At 35.9% G+C, this 12,191-nt stretch overlaps 1 protein-coding gene across 3 annotated transcripts in view; it reads right to left on the bottom strand.

Moving 5' to 3' along the window:
- Positions 1-12,191, bottom strand: part of Alcam (activated leukocyte cell adhesion molecule) — a 197,972-nt gene that overhangs the window by 35,620 nt on the left and 150,161 nt on the right. For all 3 annotated transcript variants that reach the window (XM_060370541.1, XM_021656062.2, XM_021656061.2), the window contains exons 3-6: positions 11,027-11,246; positions 2,323-2,387; positions 1,048-1,135; positions 371-553 (exon numbers count right to left, since the gene is read on the bottom strand). In XM_060370541.1, coding sequence (XP_060226524.1) covers positions 371-553; positions 1,048-1,135; positions 2,323-2,387; positions 11,027-11,246 — 556 coding nt within the window. The remainder of the gene's footprint in view (positions 1-370; positions 554-1,047; positions 1,136-2,322; positions 2,388-11,026; positions 11,247-12,191) is intronic.

A 12,191-nucleotide genomic window follows, 5' to 3' on the forward strand; every position in this document is an offset into this window, starting at 1 on the left:
AAATGTTTTAAATGTTTTTTTTTTTTTTTAATGCAGTTTATTCAGGAACCTTGAACAATCCTCGGACCCTGGGGAAAGCCAGCCCACAGCTTCAATAGCCTCTGGGTAGCCAACCCAGGCGTGCCACGTGGGCAATGCAGATAGGTCCACATACATGGAAGCAAGCCAGATCCTCGGCCTTAGCCAAATGTGAGGAATTCCCAGGAGCCTATTCTTAAGTGATAAGCATTTTTAGGTTGTCCAAGGGAGAAGAGTTTACTTGTGTATCAGAATTTTGTGGTGAGGACTGGATTAGGATTTCCAAGATTTAAAGTATTTGAATATTATTTTAATATATTAAAATTATACAATTGCATAATCCATTACTTACAGTAAATATCAAAGACTGCTTGTTCTGAATGAATTGTTTTCTGGCCTGAGGGTCCATAATATGTCACAGAACAGGTGAACGGCATTTGTATGTCAGACTTAGTTGTTTTATACTCCAAGGATGACGTCATGGTGTACAACTGAGTAACTGGATCGATTTCCTTTTTAAAAAATATGTCCACCTCTAAAGAAAGTAAGGAACATCAGTGATAAGATCTTTCACTGACAACACACACACACACACACACACACACACACACACTCCATAATTAAATATCCGAATTCCTTTGAGATGTGAGTTTGTCCTTCTAACTGTCATTATCAGGGGGCTAAATTGACACTCAGTGAGGTAAGATGTCATTTCAAAACTGTGAATCAGAGGCATAGGCAAAAATAGAATCCTGAAATCCTATCTCCCACTCAATTTAATTAACTTCTGGAATATGCTACATATAGAAACACTCCACTCTACTTTTGACTCTTCCACACAAGGGATAAAATGGCATCTAATAAAATCACCCAGTGAGTTCAGGGGCATGCAACGTAACTGAAGTGTAGAGTTGTTGATAGAGAAGGGGCAGCATGTTCGAATCCAGACAGCTCCTAATCATTCAATAATGATTCACCCATAAAACATACAAACAGGCCACGGAAATTCATTGCCTGCCTCAGACTCACCTCCTTCCAGCGGTTGTAGCACTTTTCCATTCCTGTACCATGTGATGTTGCCATCTGGGTAACTGTCTCTTGAAATGCAGTCACCTAACTGAAAAATGCAAAGGAAACTTTCCTCATTGAAAATTATTTCAAATCCTTGTTTCAACATGGAAGGCCCAAGATATGGTGCTTTAGGAAATGAAATACCTTGAACCATTTATTTTCCAACTCTAAGAAATCACCTTATATATCTTATATATAAAAATAATGCTTTATATTAAAAATTAGTCTTACCCTGTTTTAAATGTACAGTAAAGCTTTCCACTGTACATAAAATCACATCCATTTAAAGACATTCCCAAATTCATTTTGATGCTATCCATTTTTAATATTAGCTAAATGACATTATAACTATATTAATATTGATTATTGCCATGGTTCATATATCTTCAAATGCAAGAATCATTTAGTGTTAAAATGTGGCACCTCTCCAATTCCATTTTCATTTCACAGTATAAATACTTGCCATGTTCTATAATCCTCAGTTCTGTCTTCAAGTGAGATTTGACTACATTATTCAACATTTATTAAACACTGAGTTTAAATAGGGTCCTCCAAATTTGCTCTTACCCCTCATTATAAAAACAAAAGAATACTGAGATATTTTAGTTAATAAGGATGAGAATATTACTCAGTTGATATGCTTACAAGTGGAAATCCATCTTTGCCTGGCTATCAATTCTACTTCCTTTCCCTCCTGTGCTAACGTGATTGGTTGTATTTGTTTTCTCTCACTGTGTACTTCTAACTTTCAGTAATTTACTTTAATAGAATAAAGTCTAAATGTTATACAAGTTTTGACTAGTCTCAGAACCTTTTACCTCTTTAGCTTTATCTCCTCATGTTCTCTTTTGCACCCAAAGTTTCTAAAACATCAAAAATCAATGTTTACTGGACAGACCACACTCTTTCCCATCTCAAAATTTCATTTAGTTGAAAAGCCCTCTCCATGTTTGACCTGTAGGGAGTCCATGTATCTATCATTCACTGATTCTATCGAGTAGTTGGTTCATTCACACCAGAAAGACTCACTCTTGAGAAATGGCCATGCCTCCTTCCACATGTCCATTGTCATCATCAAAAGGACAGTGGCCACATTGTTCTCACAGTGACTTTCTGAACTCTCTGATTGGACCTAAAGCACTTTAAACTCCATAAGAGCAAGTGCTTCTTGTTTGTCTGGGCATCTAGGGACACGTAGATTGAATAAAACAGTTAATAAAAACAAGGTCTCACCTTTTTTAGTTGCTCTGTTTCGAGAAATGGTGCTTTGTTTACAATTTCAGGCTTAGATGGTTGCTCTAAAGTTAAGTAGAAAAAAGTTTAAGTATACTGGAAGAGATAAAAGACACACATAATTATGAAAAAAAGAATCTGTGTATGTCAAACAAAAGCAAAAATGATAAAGAATGGATAATTCTCAAATAATAGTTTTATGTATTACAGTAGGTATAACCTGTCATGTATTTGCTTTATGACTTCAAGTATTATTTTAAGTGCTTATATTGCCTTTGAATAAAATACTTCAATGCTCTCTAGAAGTTTTGTGAATATAGATTCGATGATAAATATGGGCCAATATTCTAATTAGGATATATTACTTCTAGTTGATTACCATGGGCACTTTCTTTTTATTAATCAGCAGAAGGCCTTCAACTCATTAGTTGAGGATGTTATTGCATATGAATCTAAATCACAAAGATTTTTATTTGAAACATGCAGACATGCATTCTGAGGCTTAAGCAGTCTCCAGGCTCTCCACGGAAAATCCTATTGGTTTATATTTTTAACAAGCTTCTAGGGGATTCTTAGGCACAATGAAGTGCAAACACCACGGTAGTAAAAGAATGAGAAAACTATGTAGCGACATACCTGTCACAATTTCCTAAATAAACCAATACCTATCTCTTATCTCACCTTGTGAAATTATGAAAATATGAGAACATCTTCCCAATTTGGAATGGGAGATGGAAGACAAAGAATTTACAGACAGTTCTATAAACAAATTCCAAAAGTTGTTTCAAGAACAACTGATTAACATTTAAGAAACGAGTTCTTAAACTAATTTAGTGTATTTTACTTTGATTAGTGTATATTCATCTTTCAATATAACAAAAACTTTCATTGTGACATTCTTTTATGGCTGTATTATGGAATTTGATTTTGTTTATCCCCATTGTCATCTTCTGTACTGGTTACTTTTGTTTATTAAAAAAAGTACCTTCTATGCCTTCAAATCTTATACTTTTAAGCATAGATTTCATATATTCAAGAAAATATAGCATTCCTCTCTCTGAGCCTATCATACTTTGCTTAATATGATGACCTTCAATTTTTCCATTTTCTGCAAACATAATATCTGCAAAAATAAATATAATTGTTTTTTTAATTGCTGAGTAATAATGTTTAGGCTTATATTTATTTTCTATCTGCTCATGTGATGATGGACATTCGAGCTGAACCCACAGTTTGACTGTTGAGTATAGTGCTGTAATAATAATGGCCAGGATGGCATGCCTGTTGTATTTGAACATGAATTTTCCATTGAGTGCGTACCTAAGGATGATACAGTTGCATCCTACAGTGGTTCCGTTTTCAGTTTTTCAAGGAATCATCATTCTGATTTTCACAGTGACTCCACTAATTGGTATTCACACCAGCTCTGTGTAAAATGTCCCTTTCTTTGTACTCATGAGAATTTATTGCTTGATTTCTTAAAAGACCCATTCTCACTAGAATAGGAGGAAATCTTAATGTAGTTTTGGCTTTCAATCCCCCGGTGGCCAAGAATGTAAAACCTTTTAATCTAATATTTATTGGCAATTTGTACTTCTCAGAACTTTCTGTTGTGTTTGCCCAGTTATCGATTAGATTATTAGAGGTTTTTTTTTTTTAGGTTTGCTTTTTTGAGTTTACTTTTTAAAATATAGTCTTAATATACAGTTTATATTCTTCTGGTTTTCTATAAATGATGAATTTTATACTTAACAAACAGATCAAATAAGCTGGACATGATTGCACATGCCTTTAATCCTACCACTCTGAAGGCAGAGGCAGTTGGCTAGCTTAGTCTACAAAGCAAGTTCCAGCACAGCCATGGCTACATAGAGAAACCTTGTCACAAAACCAATTAACCAACTATCCAACCCAATAGATCAACTGAGTAGTTTATAGAAAATGTAAATAGACTTATCATTCAGAGTAGAATTATTTTTATAAATACATGAAACCAATCATTTTCCTTTCATAGTTTTAAGGTTTATGTCTTCAAATATTTTGAATTGCCACACTAAACTAAATTGATTTTTGTATTATTACTATTCAGTTTAGGGTTCAGTTGAAAGATTTACCTAACCAGATTATAATAGGAATAAAAAGATAACACTCTTTTGAGTTACAAAATGGTTATCACTAGAATGTATGAAGACAAAGTGACATTCTTTATGTTAATATTAATTTCCCCTTTGTAGGTTTGCTTTGTATTGGAACATTGACTATAATTACCTTGCTTGTTGATCCCATACACTTTACTTAGAGAGTTATAGAGCTTATTTACTGTAAATTTTAGAAATATAATTCTGCCAATGGAAGTTTCACAATGATAATAGCAGTTGGAAGCTAAACACGAGAGAGAGTCTGAATCACAGCAATACAAATGAACAACATAGACAACCAAGGTTAATGCAAACGATAAGTGACAACCACAACCACGTTACTGAGTGTTAAGAAAATGACTAAACATTAGAAAAGAGTTAACAAAATTTCCCCTCAAAAGAGTCACAAGTTTGTGGGGGAGGCATTTGGCTTGGAGGTTAAATCTTTCACATGTTAACACAACTTAATGCTCTCAGCATTTTAATGGAATACTCTTCAAATTAAAGCTGAATTATTGATCAAACATTGACTTTTGCCTAGAACCCCTGCTATCAAAGACAAGCATTTAATACATTGAGAGATGAATGCACCCAGCATACTTAAACAAATGAAAATTCTTGGGTCTTAATTAAATAAACCAAAGCTCTTAAGACTCAGAAGCCAATTCTTAAGCAACACCATCCTTAAAAACTCAAGAGATAGAACACGTTAATTAATTTATCTGATTTTTTAAAACAGGTCAAAATTAACAGAAAGGAAAAGACAACTGCTATTTAATTTCTCCTTCAGTAATAATAGGCTTGGAAAATGTGGGAAGGTTTGCAAATCATACAAATATAGGCTCTGAATACAAATTTGCTGGGTAATTTTGTCAAATTTTACTACTTTTCAATTACAAAGTACAACAGGAGAAAGACTGAGCTCCTATTTGCTTCCTCTTGATATGTGGTAAACTTATCTCTTATTTCTTATTAAACCTGGTAATATTTTACCAATCGGCACATAATCACAAATACTGCATGTATGCCAAATTTCTGAAGTACCTTGTTTACATTAATTATGTCTAAAATTCATGATTATTTTAATAAACTTAAGTTATAGAAAACAACAACAACATAAGACCTGGTGAAAGGATGCCTAAATTTTAGTTCTGCAATTTTTATTCATCTTTTCTTTGAAGGAGTCACAGTAAATTTTGTGATTTAATGATAATTTAATAATTAGTACCTCTTTTATTTCCTTGGGTCATTTTCTCATATATTCTTGCTTCAAACCCTTTGAATTAACCACATTTTTTCTATGTAATTTTCTTTTATATTCGCTTGTAACAATCGATGAATATTAGTTGGAGGACCATTAAAAGGACACATACTATTTTAACAAAATTGCATATTGATTCCCAAGTAGTGTTTTCGTTTAAGAAAAAAAAAAACCTTCATGTGAATTATGTCTTAATATGATTCAAGTATTTATAACCACTATAAAATCGAAAGAAAAAGCAACTCCACAAATTTGCTGGTAGCATTAATGTAAACAAGGTGACTAATTTAAAATTAAGCCAAAGCTTGCTCCAGAACATTTCTGAGTAATCTCTTCAAAATCTCTCAGCTGACCATGTATTAATTACAGAATTATGACATAGTTCGTATTTTTCTTTCCTGTTGGCCTAACTGTCTCTACTGAAGTAGCTAGGAACATACTATCATAGGGACACAACGTGGTGGTACATTAAAACTGTTAAGACAAGGAGTTTTTAAAAATAAATTAAATAGTCAGCCCTGGAACACCAGACAATTGCAGTGGTTTGTCACATGTGAAAGTGTGTGTGTGTGTGTGTGTGTCACTGTGTCACTGTGTGTGCATGTTTATATGTCTCTGTGTGGAGCAGATATGTGAGTGTATATATGTGTTTGTGCCTCTGTGTGTTTCTGTATTTGTGTGTCTTTGTGAGTCTGTGTGTGTGTGTGTGTGTGTGTGTGTGTGTGTGTGTGGTGTGGTGTGTGTGTTTTGGCATCATGTGCCACACATCAGTTTCTTAACAATGAAATATAATTCTAAAGCTGAAATGATTTCTTTTTAACTAAAGACATCACAGGCTTTCATTAATTTCCTTTGAAGTCTTACCACAAATATCTAAAGACTAAGCTAGATATAAAGTGCTGCATAATTTCAAGTGTTTTGGAAACAGAATCTTTGCTTTTCCAGTTTCTCTTTGTGTTCCTTAGAAGGAAACGGGGACAGATAAGGACTGATCAGGAATGAATATACTAAAATAGATACCCCACTTTCTAGCTCTAAATCTCAGGCTATATAGTTAGTGGATGCTATGGATATTGATTTTCAGAAAAGAAAATGTAAAAATCGATAACTTACTAAAAGTTACAGTTTGGGCACCCAGCCCTCCAACGGACAGATAAAGATGCAGTTCTGGGTACAAAATTGCTGTTTGTCATCCACAGTATCCTAGCATGACTGTATAAACCACATACAGGCTAGCTCAGTGAAGGAAGAAGCAGAGACAAATGCCCTGGCAGGTTTGTGCAGAGGTGAGATTCTCAGTCCCTGTTGACAATCAAATTTCTTGCAAGCTCCCAAGCTCTTAAGCTTAGTGTCTCCATGGAACAATGTTGTCTTTTTTTTTTTTTTTTTTTCTAATGTAGATTTAGTATTTTAAGTGTTAAAATGACCTGAGTAGAGTGATACACATACAATTCCAAGACTTCAGAGGTGAAAGAAGAGTGAGGCGTTCAAGGCCAGCCTTGGCTACATGATTATGATTATCGAATAGCCTGATCTGTGTGAGACTCTTGATCACTGTTTCCCCACCCCTCATTTCCCCCCCAAAATGGAAGAATCAAAGTGTATCATACAGTTTAGTTCATATTTGTTTAAAAGCTTGCTTTCTATTTCTTTCCCCTTGAAACTATTTCTTTATTATTTTGGGGTTTAAGAATTTCTACTGGAGGGAGGAGGGAGTCTCAATTTTCCAACCCAATGAAACATTAAGAGTCATATCCAAGTAGAAGCTGTGAAATTATGTGTAGTGCTGGCATACGTTGGCCAACACCTTGAGGACAAGTCCTGGATGGAGTAAGTTCAGGAAACAGGCTTTCTTGTAAAAGCACAGAACAACAGCACAACACAGAGAACGGGCCAATTAAGACTGCACAGGGGTCTTTTCTGAGATTGGTACTCCAACCAAGGACTATGCATGGAGATAACCTAGAACCACTGCACAGATGTAGCCCATGGCAGCTCAGTATCCAAGTGGGTTCCCTAGTAAGGGAGACAGGGGATATCTCTGATATGAAGTCAGTGGCTGGCTCTTTGATCACCTCCCCCTGGGGGGGTGGGGGGTGGGCAGCCTTACCAGGCTACAAAGGAAGATAGTGCAGCCACTCCTGATGAGACTTGATAGGTAAGGGTGAGATGGAAGAGGAGGAGGACTTCTCCTATCAGTGGACTGAAGGAGGCGCACGGGAGGAGAGAAGGGAGAAAGGGTGAGATTGGGAAGGGATTAGGGAAGGGCCTACAGCTGGGATACAAAATGAATATATTGTAATTAATAAAAAACAAAAAATTATTAGTATATTGTATATTAATAAAGAAGATTGCAGTGAGAAGGCTCACCAAGAGCTGCTTCACACCCTTAAAAAAGCAAGACTTAAAAAAATAAAAAGCAAGATTTTTTTTTAAATATTTTCCATACTTGCTGAAGTCAGATCTGACCTCCTAAGGGCTGATGCTGCCTTTTCTTTTTCTTCCCTCAGCAGGTTACTGTAAAAACACTGAAACAGTGAATAGCATTCCAATCACTTTAATAGAAGCAGCTCCTTACCATGCTAGACCCTGTTCTTTAGTTCTTGGACAGGGCTTTAAGCAGGTGTGGAGAAAAGCCTCTCATGTAATATAAAGCGTTCATTTTACTCAAGAGGTCATTTTAACCTCAGGCAGGTGGAGACTTGCCAAGGTCCCAACTCTGTGGCAGCCCCGAGAGACCAAGGTTTTCTGGTGACTAGCTCACAGATTTTTCCATCTCATCTCTGACAGCCATTTGGCTCTCTGGGCACCTGTTTGAATTCTGAGCCTTCTGCACAATCATTGGAATGAATCTTTGGGAACTTTCAGAGGTCGAATTTTGCTTTCAAACAGTTTTATTACTCTCAAATGTGCTCTAAATGCAAGGGCAGTTTGATTTTGATGCCATTCAAGAGCTGATTAGTGGCGACAAGGCACGTTACTTGCTTGGACCTAGGTTGGCTTGTGGATTATAATTTCTTACATCAGAGTTGCAGTTGAAAACTAAACAAACAAACCAACATTGAAGGTAAAGTCATCAGTCAGGCCCTCTGGCTTGAATGAAACCGATTTGATTTTGCTCATGGGGCTGGCTGATCTGAGATTAGCTCACAGGAGTCACACTTGATGCAGCTATCCAGGGTTCACATTGCTAGGTGATTCAATAGAAGGAGACAGAGGACTAGTTGATGAGTAACTTTTAAGTGACTGAAAAATACATATGCATAGGATGAAATCTCCCTGCCACAGCCGGTGCTAGAAGAAGCGAGGTTCCTACACTGTCTTTAGGATGGCCATGATCATCAGTGATGCCACACATTTTCATAGATTTGGAGGGTCTTTCCTGGTTTCTTAGATACAACGCCATTTTCAAGAGTGTGTAACTTGCTTTGTAAATTCTCTCTGGCCGACAGCCTGGAATGCAAATTCTGTTTCTGAGAATTGCTTTGTTTTCAACAACATTCAAAAGAGCAGGGGGCAGGGATCCCAGCAGTATGTGGCATGCAAGTTTGTTTTCACCATCACAGAAAGCCTCTGTAGTCTAAAGTGGCTTACAAATTTTATTAAATTAAACCGATTGGATTTTTACTTTAGCTATCTACATAGCAGAAATAAAGAGAAATAAAATGGAAAACGTCACAAATGATTCTTCTAAATATAACTTGGAATGTTCTTGACTTGTTTGGGTAGTACTGTGATGTTCAATAATTTCAATACAATTTATAGAAACTTGAAAATGGCAAATTAATTTACATAATGATCCGTGCTGTGAGTTAGTCTACCCACTTTCTTGGTATTTATGATATCAAAACCTATGGTAATTTTGTTGTTGTTAGTCTGCTTTTAATGGAAAAATGTTCTTAGCAAATCTACTGTCCTTCTCTCTAATAAAGGCAAAATAAACTAAGAGAAAAAAGAATGCTAAAAAGCCAACATGACCAATGAGAAATGAAGAACACGAGTTCTTCATGTATCCTGTGGAAGTAGGCAGGGCTGGCAAACAGTTGGGACCTGGTTTGATTCAAATATGATAGAGAAAGCTTCTGGAAAGTGCCTTCGAAACTAAAAGGTAATCAACTGAAACATGTAATACACATTTACAAGGCTATTCTGGAGAACAAAGGTTTCCTTTGACGGTGTTAGTGTTCTTTGAATCCACTTCATGAACCCATCGGAGCTTTGAAGTCTCCATAAATACTTAAGAGGCAGCCCTACTTAGCTGCATAGGTTATTAAAGAGAAACATAAAAATCCATAGTTGCTTGCTCCAGTTGGAGGCCTCCGGGGTTTCCTTCTTTACTATTTATTTTAATCATTTCTAGGAGCTGTCAAGCCATCAGAAATGATAGGGGAAAGTGGGAAAGTAAGACCGTCTTTCTAATTGATAAAGACTAGTATTCTGAAACTTTTGAGACCTGCTTTTTCTTCCTATAGTTTCTAAAACATTATGATATAAACGAGGTGGGACTTTTTATTTGAATCTTAAGAGAAGAACCACTTTAATTATACATCTCAAGTCATTCATTTGCATAGCTATTTGCCCAGTGGCATTAACTATATATCATCAGGCGAAGCTGCCATGTTATGGTAACTATAGTAATTATGTTGAGTTTCTTCTACCTGTTTCTTCTAACCCTACTTTATCCTTTTCAGTGTATTCCCTCTGTAATCCCATGTACATTCTCAGTGTGCTGAGCTTTATTATTTTAGGGGAATTTTCTGAACCATAGAAACAAGATAAAAATAGGAGCAATAAGTATTGAAGGTCAGAAAGTATGCACACACACACACATGAAGACACATACACATATATGCGTATATATATACAAGTTGAGTTCTCAGATCTCTAGATCATAGAATACCTTACATTTGTATTTTATTCTTTTTATATATTGAAATGACAGTTTCACATGATTCAATCTAATATGCATACATATGTATCATATGCACGTTTCTACATGCATCCAATAACTATGACAACTCTATAAATTTTTCTTTGAACAAACCAATGAAATTTAGGGGTCATATGCCAGTTGTCCCTGGTAGCTCCTCATATCCCAGGGAAATGAAACACAGTGTTGTTCTAACACCTCACTGTGCATCTCCTATTAATGCAAGGCTTATCTTCCTTGCTACCAGCAAGGATAAGCAGAATAAAGAGGTCTGGGAATTCCCTGTGGAGAGGCAGTGCAGAGACCTCAAGCCTTCTAACACCTTCTAACACCAGCCATCAACGCCGCTCATCAATTTTACTGCAGTCTACTTACTGAACACCTTGACTAGTGTAGGTGCCTCAAACACGTTGTCCTCCGTCACTAGCATGCACACAAATCTTTTTTCATCACTGATCTTTGCATTGTTGATAGACAAAGTGTAGTTTTCTGAGAGGCTCAATCTGTCCTTGTACTCTGGGACATCATCATACTGAACACTTTTCTTCGTAGAAGATCTGAACGCAATAAATACCGGGGACCCATCGGGCTTTTCCTAAAAATTAAAATAACAATAAATGTTGAAAACAAACACAATTCATGTGTTTTAGAATCATACATTTCTCTTTGCCACATGACTCTATATGGGATTTTGTTGGTGGTGTTGTTGAAGAGTAATGGGTTTTAGGTAGCAGTATCACATAAATCTTTGCTTACAGAAAGAAAAACAACACTTCACGTGAAGTGAAGCTTTTGGTTCCCTCATAGGTTCATACAAATGGGTAAAAATGACAGGACCAAGCTCTTCTCACACCTGTGGGACAGTGGTGGCTATTTTGAATGGGTGTGGTGTAGTCTTGTTTAATACACATCTAAAAAGTAGATAAAAACAAACATAAAAATACAAAAACTAATGTTAAGAAAAAAGTCACCGAAGTAGACATACAGTTGATGTTGATACATGGCCTGAGGAATCTCAGGGAGCTATATTTGAAACATTTATTGCTTTAACCCCCACACTTTAAATGTCGTTTCTGACAACTGGCATTGATGTGGTTGTCCTTTAACAACCCTCATCCTGGCAAACCAGGATGAAGGAGTTTAACCACTGAAACCTAGAACTTTGCACCTAAGGCTTAAACCTTATTTTAAGAGTCTTGCACATGAAAACATTATCAAAGTAAGATGTAATCTGGCAATGGTGCCAAGAACACTGGTCCATATGGTGCCTTTTGTGTCTGTTCTCATAAAAATGCCCTTCCCTAGGAAGCAAATAAAATAAGTCTAAAATAAGGGCCAACTATCCCCCTTTATTTACTTCACAAGAGCTTTGAAAACATAAAGTATGAAAAAACATGTTAAAAGGCATAGAAAATGCTAAGATTTTATAGAGGCTTAGTTTGATTTGTTTTGTTTTGAAGTAAATATTAGTTGTGATTGCAAAGCTTATTTAGGAATTCAAAAGTTCTAGTTTTTATGTATGTATTTACATAAGTAAATT

The sequence above is a fragment of the Meriones unguiculatus genome, chromosome 17, assembly GCF_030254825.1.
Source record: "Meriones unguiculatus strain TT.TT164.6M chromosome 17, Bangor_MerUng_6.1, whole genome shotgun sequence".
Lineage (NCBI taxonomy): Eukaryota > Metazoa > Chordata > Mammalia > Rodentia > Muridae > Meriones > Meriones unguiculatus.